At 36.7% G+C, this 14,711-nt stretch overlaps 3 protein-coding genes across 3 annotated transcripts; 1 reads left to right on the top strand and 2 right to left on the bottom strand.

Moving 5' to 3' along the window:
- The first annotated feature begins 3,274 nt into the window (after positions 1 to 3,274).
- LOC137743070 (NAC transcription factor 32-like) lies at positions 3,275 to 4,961 on the top strand. Its single transcript, XM_088680246.1, has 4 exons — positions 3,275 to 3,458; positions 3,584 to 3,874; positions 4,185 to 4,204; positions 4,389 to 4,961. Exons 1-4 carry the CDS (start codon positions 3,275 to 3,277, stop codon positions 4,959 to 4,961), a joined length of 1,068 nt encoding a protein of 355 aa, XP_088536372.1.
- Positions 4,962 to 5,416: 455 nt separating this feature from the next.
- LOC137742652 (syntaxin-71) lies at positions 5,417 to 10,436 on the bottom strand. Its single transcript, XM_068482574.2, has 9 exons — positions 9,038 to 10,436; positions 8,818 to 8,943; positions 6,896 to 7,058; positions 6,703 to 6,788; positions 6,490 to 6,558; positions 6,367 to 6,411; positions 6,186 to 6,248; positions 6,020 to 6,096; positions 5,417 to 5,731 (listed from the first exon to the last, which is right to left on the bottom strand). Exons 1-9 carry the CDS (start codon positions 9,191 to 9,193, stop codon positions 5,719 to 5,721), a joined length of 798 nt encoding a protein of 265 aa, XP_068338675.2. The 5' UTR covers positions 9,194 to 10,436; the 3' UTR covers positions 5,417 to 5,718.
- Positions 10,437 to 13,847: 3,411 nt separating this feature from the next.
- LOC137742790 (uncharacterized) lies at positions 13,848 to 14,458 on the bottom strand. Its single transcript, XM_068482743.2, has one exon. It carries the CDS (start codon positions 14,369 to 14,371, stop codon positions 14,045 to 14,047), a length of 327 nt encoding a protein of 108 aa, XP_068338844.2. The 5' UTR covers positions 14,372 to 14,458; the 3' UTR covers positions 13,848 to 14,044.
- Positions 14,459 to 14,711: the final 253 nt, after the last annotated feature.

The following is a 14,711-nucleotide window of genomic DNA, read 5'->3' as shown; positions in this document are numbered from 1 at the left end:
ATAAGATAGAAATCCCACATTTATATCTTACGTATTTTACATAGAAATCCCACATTTATATCTTACGTATTTTACATATCTAAAATATGAAATATGAGTTATATTTCAATGAAAGAGATGTAAATTTGAGATTACTTTTTTTTTTTTTAAGAAGAATTTGAGATTACTTTTTCCTCCTTGACTAGCAGAGCTCACCTCCTAAAAAAAGTGGGGAAATATATATATTTTTATATAAATCTTTCGGGGAAGATGGATAATTTAGATTCTATATATCATTTCAAGGCATTTTGCATCTCCAATTAGAGATGGTCTTAGAAATGCTCTGATAACAACTAACCATTGTCTGCTGACTCTTAATCTACCTTATAACATTTCTCTTTCTAATGTTAATTTTTTTCTTATTATGAATCCTTATAAAGATAGAAGATCATTTAACATATAATGTGATATCTTTTTTTATTATTCAATTGGGATTTTGAAGGATTTTAATTCTTTTAATGAATTTAGTTGTATTTAATCATGATTTTAAGATAGTTTATTAAAATCCTTAGAAATTCAGGTGTCTTCAATTAAGATTTTAAAGAAGTTTATAACATTACAAATGTATTAAATTAGAATTTGATTTTAAAGAGTTTAAAAAAGTTGAGGAATTAGAGGGAATTGGAGAGATTGCTATTGTATTTTAAATATCGAAAAATCTCACCTTTCTCTATAAGATTTCGAGGGAATTGAATCAAAATTTCATATGGAATTTCTACAAATCAATTAAACTTCACAAAAATCCATAAATTTATAAATTCATTTAAATCTCTTAAATTCTCAATTGAATACACCTCCTAAGCCGATCGACATATCAACTTTTGTGAGATCCTATGTGCATGTGAGCAATGTTATCACATTCTTTCCGACCATATAATGCATAACCAGAATTTGTCTCTGTAATTTCTGACGATATTTTATTAAATAAATACCATGAGAAAATTTGAATAAACGACAAGTATCCTACCTAGTTCTCTTATGGAGGAATTTCATATATTATAAAATGTTTTCATGCTTTACAGCTATATATTATACTGAATTATAAGTATATTGTCGCTGACTCATGATCATCATGTACTCTTAGGAATAGGCTGAAGAGTATGACGCTCAAATCACATCTGCGGACAAGGAATGTTTTAATGGCCGAAAGATACTGTTTAGCGTTTATACTCCGGTGGCATTAGATTATTTTTAAAGGAGATGTCAAATTATAAGAGTCAAATTACAATTGATAGTTGATTTGGCAACTAAAGTCTTATGTTAAATTTTGTACTTCTCCAACCGAACTATCAAATGTTATTTTATTATTTAAAAAGAGTTTTAAATGATTGTAATTATTAAAAAATGTTAAAACAAAATTTCAATTGGTTGAAATGTTAGTGGAATAAAAAACCCACTATTAAAATGAATTAAAAATAATTTGACATTGATGTCAAATTTGACTCCAAATCACAAAGTCTTCAAATTCAGTCAACAAATAATACTTCGGTTGGATAGAATTTTGATGCCAAATATGCACAATGACATTCTACCTAAAATTTTAATATCTCATTTGAAGATATTCTTACTGTGTCTTTGCCATAAAGTGGACTGCTTCTCCATGAAGCTTGGTTCGGGCAAAACTATGCAGAGAAGTGTTGACAGAATCTATTGATAATCTGATTCAAAAAATTTAGAACCATACAATGTTGCATGCGTTGACAATTTAATAATATTTTGTCATAATCCGATTAAGTCCAGCCAGAGTCCAGCCAATTTGGAGCACAATTGGGTTTTAAAACAGATGGGAAATAGTTTTATTACTGCCTTGAACTTCAAGCAAGGAGAAATTTTTTAGTGTGTCGAGAGCGTAGCTCGAGTACACCAAATGACATAATATAATTTGTTGATTTTTTCTTTTTAAGTTTCCAATCAATTATGTTTTTACATTTGGTGTACCGGACCATATTTTATGCACACTTAAAAACCTCTCCCAAGCAATAAACAAAGAATCTTAATAAGCTATTGTGTGCCAGACCACAACGAAAATGATCACTGCACCAAATGTTATAATATAAGTAGTTTAAAGTTTTTTTTCTTTTTTAAGTGTTCAATAACTATTTGTATTATAATATTTGATATACATAATTGTGTTCTTGATACCGTGAAAAATCTCTCTCTTGGTTCTTATAAGTTACCCACATGAGCTACTGATTCCTGCTACCGTTTTATCAACTGCGTTCTCCCCCAATAAATATTCCATGCATAATCCGACATGCAAATTACCTGTCATAACGTTGTCTTTAACTAAGGTAAATTACATGGAAACCTACACTTTACTGAAACCTTACTCAACCAAAACTAATTCTGATTAGTTTTTAATTGATGTTAATTAGCTACGGGCCTGAGGACCAATATTATCCGAAAAGGTTGGTCGAAGAATGTAATATTCCAGCATGAAAATCCAAACAGGCATAGCTGTCTCGAAGTCTTTTGCTTTGGAGTTCAAGCATTTAATTACGTAACACCTTCTTTTGGTTTAACTATCTCACATAATGTGCATGGTTGGATGAAGATGTTAAACATAAAATACAAGCTGGATGATTGAAATGAAAGAGTACATCAGGTGTGTCGTGTGATCATCATACGCCACTAAAGCTAAAGAGAAAATTTTATAGTACGCCAATAAGGCCAACAATGCTTTATTGCACAGAATGTAGTACCACGTTCAAAAAATGCGTGTAGCGGATATGAGAATGCTTCGCCGGATATGTGGGCACATGAGAAAGGACATGATTAAGAACGAGGATGTTCAAGGTAATGCAGGAGTGCCCACAATTGAAGATAGGATGAGAGAAAATTGGTTAAGCAGGTTTGGACATGTGAACCGAAGGCTTACAAATGGTCCGGTTAGAAAATGCGATTATAAGATAGAAACTCAAGGCAAAAAGGGTAGATGAAGACTTATGAAGAATTGGAAAAAGACTTTAAGAAAAAACATGGAGTACTTGGAGTTAATATGAGACTTGGTGCAAAACCAAACGCAATGACTTTCTAGAATTCCTACAGCCGATGCACTTGGTGGATAAGGATTTTTTGTTGTAACTTTCTCACGTAATGTCCGCATCTGCATGAAAAATGCACATAAATAATGCCTCTCACACCATTTCCTATTCCATCTACAACTGTTTTGGGTTGATATTATCGTTGCTTCTTATTGTATTCCCTCGTTGTCCAAGGAAAAACTGCGCTTTCGATGGAGAAAGAACCCGCATTCACGACTTCTTCAACTCTGCAATTGCCTCCTGGTTTCAGATTTCATCCGTCAGACGAAGAACTCATTGTTCATTACTTACGAAACAAAATGATTTCGTATCCTCTTCCAGCGCAATTGATCACGGAGATCGATCTGTATAAGTATAATCCGTGGGATCTACCCAGTCAGTACTGAAGCTTTCACTCATTTCATTCCTCTGTGGTTAATCCTTCGATTTGGATTACACAGTAATAGCCAAGTGTATATGTTTTTTAATTGTTTGTTTCATTACTTGGCCGTTTTTTGCAGACAAGGCTTTGTTTGGAGAACATGAGTGGTACTTTTTCAGCCCGAGGGACCGGAAGTATCCGAATGGGGATAGGCCCAATAGAGCAGCAGCTTTGGGTTATTGGAAGGCTGCTGGAGGTGACAAGCCAATTCTCACTTCTTGTGGATCGGAGCTGATAGGAGTGAAGAAGGCTTTAGTCTTTTACACAGGTCGAGCTCCAAAGGGAGTTAAGACTGAGTGGCTCATGAACGAGTATAGACTTCTCAACAGTACGATTAACCCCTCAAGGTCAAAAGGTTCTATGAGAGTAAGTGGATAGAATGAGTTACTGAGATTGCATATTATATATATGTATCTCAAAACGAAGGAATAAACCAGTTAAAAGGCATACGCTTACTAATCAACCAATACATATACTGTACTTTGTTTCACACGCAATAAATGCTAGCATCAGTCGCTCACATGTATGCATGCTTGATAACCATTGATGAGAGTAATCCCCACACCCATCAACTGTTTAGAGTCACCATGCTCTAACAACTTCTCGTGCAAACCTAGCTATTCCCTTAGAGTTCAACATACTTGATCTTGCCTTGTACTACAACAATTGTGTTTTTAAAGGTGAAACACAGATAGTAGAGGTACTAAACTTTTAACATCATCAAGAACCTTGCTTCAGTCCATGCTTCGATTTAACTATTTAAGCTGTCTTCATTTTTTTTTTTTTTTACCTACGACTCAGTCAGTTATCCAGTTCATACATCGACTTTGATCAAAACAATGTGACCAAAGGCAATAATATAAAAATGCTTCTTGTTGTAACAGTTGGATGATTGGGTACTATGTCGAGTTCAACAGCGAGGAAACACAACAAAGAACACATGCAACGCTCAAGACATCTACAACACTGAATCTTGGAGGTGCCTACCAAAAGCTGGGCCGACACAGCCTACAGATCCAATCCATCGTGCTGATTTAATCACAGATTTTCTACACAAAGACTGTCGACTATTAGCTTTCATGCTCGCCGGTCAAGCTCCATCACCGATAGAGACCAATTCAAGTGCGAGCCTTCAAGGGAGAAAAGATAGCTGTGAAGTCGTTTCAAATAATAAGGTAAAATCCACAATATCAATTTCTTCTTCGGGCATTAGTTCCACCCTAAAAAGGAAGATTAGAGAAGAAAATACGAAAGAAAATCTCTTTCCACTGATAAATCTAGAAAGCAAGAGCAAAGATGGGAATGTTCTGCCTGGCAAGAGACTAGCAGCTGGCAATGTTGTCAACTGCTACATACCAAACCACTTGCAAAATGACATACCTAAAGCAAATCCAACGGTTCCCGCCAACTTTGAGGAGTTTAATGAAATGTCCTTCCTAGCTACATACTTCAAGTAATGAAGTCTTTGATGAAAGCTATGTGCCTTAACGAAAGAACACATTCGGGAGGCAATAGTTTCAGGCTGTACAGCATGAAGTGTAAGCAAGGTGTAAAAAGCATGGTATCGATTTGGCCTCTAGACTGGATGGTAAATATCAGTTCAATAATCTACATTTGTTGCTAGTTAACTCTGTTTATGTCGAGAATGCTCTCCTGGTCGGGGATATTACCGCCCTCGTAAAAATATATCTATAGTCGCATTCCTATGTACGAAAGTTTATGCTTGATCAAGGATGGGGATTAAAGAACCAAAATAAACACTTCTCAGATGTAGTAATAATATGAATGGATATGTAAACTAGAATTGTCGAATACTTCAATAATATCAGTAATTATTATATAAGTTCAGTTTGTTTTCCTTTCATTGGGTTATAAATTCTTTTACTACTAACAATATGGATTTGGATCAAGATAACTTTCTAACTACGCATTGTAAAACTATATAAAGTCAAATTGATGCTCAGTAAGTTCATTGAATGACAAGTACATACATAAATAAACTCTAAACTACAAATTTTCCACATGTTGGCAGAAAGGCCACCATGATGAGCAAGAAACTATATATAATCATCTTCAAGTAGCTAGATTAGATAATTAACGTTGTACGTAAACGGAAAATGTGAAAGTGATACAAGCAAAGCCTTGAGAAATGGAAGAATATAATACCACACCAGATATGGTCCGATAAGCTGCTGAAGTCCCTTTAAAGTAACATCATCGCAGTATACTGCAAACAAAGCAGTAGAATATCTCATTTACTCGAGGAAAGTAAAGTCTCCAATAAGAAAATTTGAACTGGTATCATATTTAAAGCATTCGGAACACGCAAAACCAGTACTTAGACAACCCCATGAAATAAATGTGGCCTAAAATGTTTTATGAGTTAGTTTGCAGAACACGAAACCAATTTGACAGAATGTTTAACTCTACGTCAGCAAGTGTTTATGCTTCTTAGCATTTGGGGACTACGTACGAGTTTAGGTTTTCCCAATAAAAAGACAGGGATAATACTTACTTGTATAGATAGAAGGCAATTCCCAGAACAATACAAAGCAAAATAATGTCGATGCAGAAATTTCGGCTCGACCTCACCTGCAAAACAAACCAAGTTTCTCATTATTAGAACTCTGCCTGTATGATGCAACAATTAAAACTGATCATTACGGTCAGCGTACAATTACCTTGATTAGATTTTCCTTAAGCCTAACATTATTACTTTTTATGTCAGATGTAACCTTGTCCACCTGTTGTAAAAGCATCAAAACTCCGTCACCAAGTAATGAACTAATAAGATCTTTGCAACATTATTCTCCCAGGTGTCATTGGAAAAATTAGAATTCTAGTTAGAGAGGAAAATCTCACCTTTGTATCTATCTCATCAATTAGCGGGACTTGTCGATCCATTTCCTGAACATATTGAAACATCGATCAATGTCTGAATTCGTCTAATAAGAAAACGAAACAGAGTTATGTGCATCAACCAACCTCATGCATATCATGGGCCAAATCTTTCAAAGTACCCAATCCTTCAGAGATGATATCTAGACCTTCATCCTGCACAAGTGAGCAACTCATCAATCAAAATAACAGCAGCGATGTACCGCAAGACAGTCACAAGCAACTGTCTGACAAAATAACTTTCTTTTGCCTCACAGAACATATGTAAAATAAACTAAATTAATCAGGAACGTTACATGCCTGTTTCATTTTCCGCATTTCATACTCCTTCCTGAACTGACTCGATTCTTCAGTTTGCTGGAAAAATTCACTTTCAAAGTTCCCATCTGAATGGTAAGGAAACACATTAGTATTCATAATCTATCAAAAGGCCACTTTCATTGAAAACTATAACACCAGAAAAATAAAAAAAGGAATAAAAATCATTGATTACCTGATGAATCAAATTTGATATTTTTATGGGATGCTGAAGTTCCCCATCCCCCTGCTTTTTTGGCTGCAGCTTCTGTCCCATCTGGAATCTCCTGAATCCTCTCAGGCAGTGTAAAAACCAGGTCACTACGTGTTTCTAGTTCTTCAGGGGATAGCCCTTTAACCTGTTATTAGACCGAAATACGAATATGTCTTTACAGATAATAGTGGTGTTGAAGATCAATACTAAGAAGTATGATCCAAATTCCCTTATGTTTATGTGGGTGTGCGTGTCTATTGGTCTAAGAAGTTCACGCAGTCACACTATGGTTTCCAAGTGATGTACAAAGGCTATGTGTTCGGCACACTCTTAAGGTATAGTAAGAACCATGCCTACGTCAATTCATGCTCTGGCGTTGTGGGAAGGATATTCTCACGTAGTGCAACTCATAATGTACAATCATATGTAACTCATTATGTAGCTTTTGGATTTGGTCATGTTGGTTACATTTGCACTTTCTATTGTCAAACCGAATCCACAACAGCTACCAAAAAGTGCAGCGGAAACATCATAAGCGGGTAAATGTTAGGAGGTAGCGCCAATGCAGGGTGAAACATGAACATGAGATACAAAACGAAATGGTAAGAGAGACAAGAAGAAATTAGCAAAAAGAAGGGGATAGGCCCCTTTCAAAACATTGTATTTGCTCCGAGAATGCGGAGCTTGTAAAGCACGACAGAAAAAATGACCTCCTAAGAAACTCAGAGAAGCAAACCCATTTCAAGAAAAAGAAGCAAGTTCATGACAAGTCATCAGAGTAAAGAAGCTGATTGTTAGATTCTATGCAACCCCTTAAGAATTCATCAAAACGGGGTTAACCGTGGACTCCCAACTCTTATGCCAATGGTCTCAGAACAGAAGTTGTATATAAAGGGGAAATGCAAGATCTCATGGAATTTATCTACCGGGGTTACAGTTGTCTTGTTTTGCCTTGTCTCTAGGCAACCGTATTTGCTTCTACTGTGTCTTCCTAGTCTAATTCCCTGTAGCTTCTGCAATGTCGTTGACAACACTCTTGTTTTGTTCCTTTACTCCAAGAACCACACTCTTGTTTTGTTCATCTTGTGCATTGTTGATAGGCACACGTACAGTAACAGTCAGGCTCAATCCACACCATTTTTCCAAAACCAAGAAACTACCGACTTTGTCGACCATAAGAAACTATTGACCAGCCATCAGATAAGAACGTAACATCAATTTGGAGGTATTCTTTCTTTCTCACACTTTATCCGAACACAAAATCTCAATCTTACCAATCATCATTGGCTGAATAGAAAATTTTCATATCATTTAAACCCACCAAATCTCTAATCACACATCTTTCAAAATTTATGATTCGTCTATGGTAGGGTCTATTGAAGAAATGATCATATATTTTTGGTAAGTATTCTTTTTTAGTCTTATCAACACACAATTTAGTTTTTTTTTATGTTTTTAGTACATTCATAACAAAGACTTCCCTATCTAGAACATCACAAACTTTGTTGTTTTCACACCGGGAGGCTCTTAACAATATTTAAGTTATGAAAGAATATGAAAAAAATAACTTTGAATCCCGTTTGAGGAGGGGAAATTGATAAATATTTTTATGATTTAGAATTCTATATAATTTTATTATATATTATAAATAGAAAATAGAAATTTATAAACTATAGATTATATATTTCTATATATATATATATATATATATAATTTAGAAAAGTATATTATGTCGTGTCATAAATTATCGTACAATAAGAAGCTAATACCGTATAATCCTCTATTTTATAAAAATAAATAAAATCCATATCTAATCACACATATTCCCTAAGTTCGTCTTAATTAATAAGTAAGCTTGAAACTTAAAAAATAAAATAAAAATAGATGAATTGGATTCTCTTCACCTTTTTCAGAGCCAACTTGCGCAGCTTAGGAAGTTCCTCCATCAACCGAGCCTTGGTCCGACGAATCTCCACATACGTCGCAACCGCCACAGCCCGATTACTCTCCATCGTAGCCTTCTCGGCTTTCTGAGATACAATCAAACAAACACCAAAACTCGTACATTTTCTCACCAACCAAACTCAATTAACAATATCGAAGGAGGAAGCGGGAACTGCGAACCAGATGAGTGGCTTGGATTTCGTCGTCGACGCGGGCGTAGTGACGGGCGAAGGCATCTTCTCCGGCGGGATTGAGGTCGCGGTGCTTCTCGACGTCGTACTTGTCGTATTTCTTGCATATTGAGTCGACTCGGGAGAGAATGTCGATCACGCTCATTTTCTTCGTTTTCTCTCGGAATCAAAAGAGAAGGTTGCTGATGCTGCGTTAGAGAGAGAAAGAGATAGGGGAGAGAGAGAGGGTCACGTCTCGTTCAGGCATTGCGCCTCTCTCTCTCTCTCTCTCTCTAACTCTCTCTAACTCTCTCTTTCTGTCTGCGTCTGAATTTTCGGACGGTTTTTTCCATTTTTGGAAAACCAGGAAGGAAGGGCACGACAGCATGGACTAATTGGCCGTCTTTTTGGCGGGTACGCATCCAATTGGCTATTTCGGGTCCCCACCCTTTTTCCTTTTTCTATTATTTACTTCATTCCCTCGTATTGGCCCATGACCAGAGACAATATTTGGGCCAAAAACAATCAAATCATAATGGGCCTAACTCTCATGAAACCATTATCAAGTAACCATTACTGGAGAACGGTGAAACTATGAATATGACTGGGAAGTTGTACGGGATTCTATCCTATACATATACACATTTATATTTTGAAAGAATGAATAGGTTTATTTTAGGATCGTGATTTTTACGCTCTCATGTATTTTTCTGTGGCATTCATTTCTCGGTTCTATGGTTCTACTTTTATGACATGTTTACTTACTAAGATTAAGAAACCAAAGTATGGATATTATACTTATTTATGACAAATCTTTTGTTTTTAACACACAGGATGAATTTAAAAAAAAAAGAAAAAAAAAGAATATGGGCTGAAAATTTTAGGTATTGCGCAAGTGGCCTGTAACGCAGTTAGTTAAGACTGGAAGTCCTGTTTTCGAATCCCCTCCCCCTTAATATAACAAAAATTTGACTATTGTTGTAAACATTGGTGACTGGCCACTAAATAATGTGATGGATGACTGTACCAATCACTTCAAAGCAAAGAGGACAAGTGGGAATCTTATCAGTGGGAGTGAGCTGTCCAGCAACTTTCAGTGCCCTTACTTCCTATATAAATACAAGACACCCTATGCATGAAGTGAGACCATCACAGAAATATAGAAGCCACAAGGCTCACACAAGAGGAAGAGAGAAAATAGAGGAAGAGGAGAGGAGATAATAGATAGTTATTTTAGACTCTTATTATTCTAAATTATAATGAAAGCACCACTACTGCTTCGAGTACGTACTTCAGTCACACTGACTGTAGAGAAACCTCGTAAATTTTATGTTTTGTTTTATTTATTCCACTGCACACATCGTCGATTTTACAACAACTATTGTTTTTTTTTTTTTTTTTTTTTTGGGGGGAAAGGTTACTTTATTGTGTTTGCATAAGAGAAGACCCAAATACTAATACACAGACGAAAAATGGACCCCCCCTCCAGTAACCAAGAGCCCAAATAACATTTTGAGCCCAAAGCATAGAAAACAACAACGCAAATCATAAACAACGAAGCAAACCCTAGCAGTATCAAACCACTGCCACCAATGAAAAGCCACTTACCCACCAACAAAAACAAAGGTCGTCCCCAGCACACTCCTGAAAACAAGCTAGACACAGCCCCCGACATAGAATCCCAAAACAAGGCTTCAAACACTGCCATCGAATCCCACAATAGTAGCAACCACAAATTGAAGGAAGCTAGCGGGAAGAAGCAACCCACTAGCAACACTACCATCAAAGGCAAACCTAACAAAGGAGGTGGTGTGAACACCCGAGCGAAAGCTCTACGCACCTGAACACATTATACTATTTTTTGTCAAAAAAGAAAAAGGACACTTTAGGCATTGTACCCATTGCGCCATATCACCCATACCTATATGTAAGTAATCGTTGCCCATTATTCAAAATGCATGATGATTTTTTTGTAAAAGCCAATAACATCTCTCGTTTTTTTCTTTGGCAAAAAACTTGGGTTTTGGCGGTCAACAATTGTAAAACTTTAATGTCAACGGGTGGATATCTCGTATCCAAAACCTAGCAGTTCGTCATGCGAATCCTAATGGTCTCAAACAACTCGATTTTCTCTCATGAACTATTTGTGTCAATGGATGTTAGTATGATCCAGCACTTGAGATAATGGGTGAAATCGAAAAAACAGATTCACACGTAACCAAATTCTGAAGAGTCGGTACCAATTTTAAACGTAATCGTCTGCAGCCAGGAAAAGCAACAAACAAATTAGCAATTGAAGAATAACACAATTGATGAAAGTAACCATCCAAAGTCCTCTCACTGAAAACGCTAGAGGTATAAAACATCTTACACCTCTAGTGTTTCCTCATAATACAACCAAGTGTTATGCCAAGCACTCAAAAACTGATTCCACAAGTCAACCCGATTCTAATAACCGACTGATACAAACTGAAAATATTAAGGCAACTCAGATGCAGTTACAAACACAACTAATTAGCACATCTCGACAAATAAACAATAATGGCCAAGAGGAAATTGTTTTCCTAACCCTGTGAAGCAAAATTAATTTATATGTTTTCCGAACCTTTAACCTACAACATGTGGAAAGCTTCGTATACTCTTGATCAAGATTGTGCGAAGCCAAAACAATTTTTGGTGTCTTATGACTAGCTTCAACCACTCAAGCTATGTGCCCAAAGGAAAACACTTCAACCAAGAAGCTTCGACCAAAAAGCTTCAACCAAAGAGCTTCAACCAAGGAGCTTCAACCAAAACCCACAAGGAAAAAAATTTTACAAACAAAAAGCTTCAGCCAAAAACTAAAAAATGCCTTCAACACTCTTGCTCAAGAGTGGAAGCAAAATCTATTTATGTGGTTTAAAAAGCTTCAACCACTCAAGTTATATACACAAAGGAAAAAGTTTCAACCAAATTTCTTTTCTCACTAAGAAAGAAGGAATTGAGCTTAAGAAAAAAAAAATACTTGGGCTACATCCAAAAAACAAAGGAGAGAATTTTTTAAGTCTTTTTTCTTCAATGACTCAGGAAAATCAAGCCACCTCCTCCAACTACACTCCTCACTTGGAAACTTTGGGAGACTCTCACTATATGCTACTACACTTCGGCACTTGGAAGTTTCGTAATTAGTCAAGGACTCGGATTTTGCAACTCCCTAACCAAGAAGCTTTCCTCACTTAGGAACTTAGGAGGGCATGTTTGTACCATACTTCACCAATCCCGAAATTGCTGTGCACCGGTCGACTCAATACCTTCAGGAACTCACTTAAAGGTTCATGCTGAAGCACACGAGTTTCTCTCAAATCAAGAGACCAATCACAACACGACACTTGTCAACGTTAGAATAAAGCTCTTAGACTCCCACATCGACCAAGGAGGGAAGCCGAAGACTCTCCTCAACTATAAAAGGAGACATTTCTTCATACAATAAGGGACTAATGTCATTATTATACTAAACTTGTCATTAGAACCCACTAATGATGATTATGCTTGAAGCTATGTATTGTGTAAACTCTTCACTATTAATGAGAAATCTTCTACTCTGTTGTTGATGTAGCCAAACTTAAGGTGAACCCCACGGATGACTAATCCCCTTCACTAAATCCTAACAATCAATTGTATTTTTATTCAAATTAAAAATGATACCATGGAGGAATGTAACTTTATACCAAAAGTAATCAGTAGTCTTTACATAGTTTGCACATATCACAAAACCCAAAAAGTCTACAAAACAATGATCTCTAATATTAAACATAAAGCTCACCTCATTCTAAAATCTTTTTTATAGAACGATCAAGGCAAATAATATCACCCTTCGAACACATATACTTGAACTTTAAATTCTCTGCGTCAACAGATATTCTATTTGTTCTGTACTCAAAAAGCAACGTCCGTCGCAAATGGCCCTTTACCACAGTGGTGGAAAGGAGATGAGCCCTTGCATGATGACATGGGTTCAAACCCCGTTTGGTGGCTAATCTAACACTTAATCTAACAAAATCTATTGTTTGACCCAAAAAACACGTCTGTCAATATACTAAACTACTGAGACAGGGAGGGGATCGACAGTTATGAAACGCGGAACCCTGTGGATAAACTGAGCCCCAGTCCAAACTTCTGCAATCCTTCTAATGAAAATATTAACAGAAATGGGCATTCATTCTGTAACAATCTTATGAAACCCTCTTAATAAACAACCTGATACCTTCCAATCAAAGTCCCAATCATGGGCAGGAAAGAAGCCTAGTTATTGTTGGTTACAAACAAACCCTTCACATTTGTTGATCATTCATCAATTCTTAAGATTTCACCCCAAATGGATCAAGGGCATGTTTTCTGAGCATACATCAGTAGTCAATGCATTGCAAAGGAATCCTACTTATTTTCTGAAGCGGCGACAATTAGCGGATATCATATAGCAGAAAACAACCATCTTTCCGCATAAAAGAGATGCAAACAAAAGGGAGATGCTTTTGTGAATCAAACAGGTTTATATGATATTATCAACTCGGTCAAGAACAAAGCACCAAACAAGGAACATTTCAGCCAAAGAGGGCTTGCATGCAATCACTAAACATCTTTCTCTAAAGGCTCTATTCCCTTTTTCTTTGGATGCCCTTTTTTCCAATTCCAATTCTTATTTGCAAAAGTCTACTCACTTTATCTAACTATGAATTTCCCAAATTTGCACAATTCAGTTTTCCGTTAAATCTCCAAAATTTCAACAAATTCAAAACTATTGGATCCTCAAATTCTCAATCATTCAATGTAACACTTCAAAATTCAAGGCTAAAAGTCACTTCATTTCGATCCAAACACAATCCAAGATCCAACAGATCCAAACTTTAAACAAAAATTGAAACCCTAACAACATCAACCCTGCAAAAATTTACAGAGCATAGCGAAAACAGAACATTCGTATCATTGAATTACCGACTAAGTTCCAAATGCGAACCCGATTCGAACCAGGACCCAGAATTCAAGCTCCGCCACCAGATCGGTGGAGGTACAGCTTGCCGAACACATGAAGAGCCGTGACGAAGCCGATGAAGCAGAGGCTCATGACGAGGACAACAGTCGGGGTGATCTTCAAGCCAGGAGCGTCGTCCGTGTAGAATCTCAGCATGTTGTTTCCGGCACCGGACCCGCCTCCGCCTCCGCCGATGCTTCCGGAGCTGGTGGAACCTCCAATACGACGACGACGCATTCCGGCCGTCGCGGCAGCCGAGCCCCTCGGAGCCATGACGCCGGGGCGCGAGGTCGCAGAGGACGACGTCGCTTGCGACTGAGATGAACCTCGAGCCATTGTTAGGACAACACGAAGAGAGCGTGAGCAACGAAGAGAGAGAGAAATTGAGCAAATGAAGAAAATGTAGGGAGTGTAATTAAGGTGGACAAAAATATGATTAGGGAGTGTATTTACTTCTTTAAGCTGAATTATGGTTGGGTTAGTTAAACTGTGATGTCGAAAATAAATATGGATCGCCTCGGGAAAGACACTGAAATTATGTAATGTTTGGAATGCTAAATTTGCAAACAATGTAATGTGTTACTAATAAAAAATAAATACGTTAATTAACACTTAAGTAATAATTTAATTATTAACTACCACATCATATGATTTACAAAGTTGAGAAATGCTATGG

This window comes from Pyrus communis, chromosome 11 (genome assembly GCF_041283825.1).
Source record: "Pyrus communis isolate YQ-2024b chromosome 11, ASM4128382v1, whole genome shotgun sequence".
Lineage (NCBI taxonomy): Eukaryota > Viridiplantae > Streptophyta > Magnoliopsida > Rosales > Rosaceae > Pyrus > Pyrus communis.
The sequence above is the reverse complement of the archived record's forward strand: the minus strand, read 5'-3'. Positions and strand labels throughout refer to the sequence as shown.

Coding starts and splice junctions, on each gene's coding strand:
- LOC137743070 (XM_088680246.1), top strand. CDS start 3,275: ATGGAGAAAGAACCCGCATTCACGACTTCTTCAACTCTGCAATTGCCT. Junction 3,875..4,184: donor AAAAGGTTCTATGAGAGTAA/GTGGATAGAATG, acceptor GTGTTTTTAAAG/GTGAAACACAGATAGTAGAG. Junction 4,205..4,388: donor GTGAAACACAGATAGTAGAG/GTACTAAACTTT, acceptor TTGTTGTAACAG/TTGGATGATTGGGTACTATG.
- LOC137742652 (XM_068482574.2), bottom strand. CDS start 9,193: ATGAGCGTGATCGACATTCTCTCCCGAGTCGACTCAATATGCAAGAAA. Junction 7,059..8,817: donor GCAAGTTGGCTCTGAAAAAG/GTGAAGAGAATC, acceptor GTCTAATAACAG/GTTAAAGGGCTATCCCCTGA. Junction 6,249..6,366: donor TTGATGAGATAGATACAAAG/GTGAGATTTTCC, acceptor CTTTTACAACAG/GTGGACAAGGTTACATCTGA.
- LOC137742790 (XM_068482743.2), bottom strand. CDS start 14,371: ATGGCTCGAGGTTCATCTCAGTCGCAAGCGACGTCGTCCTCTGCGACC.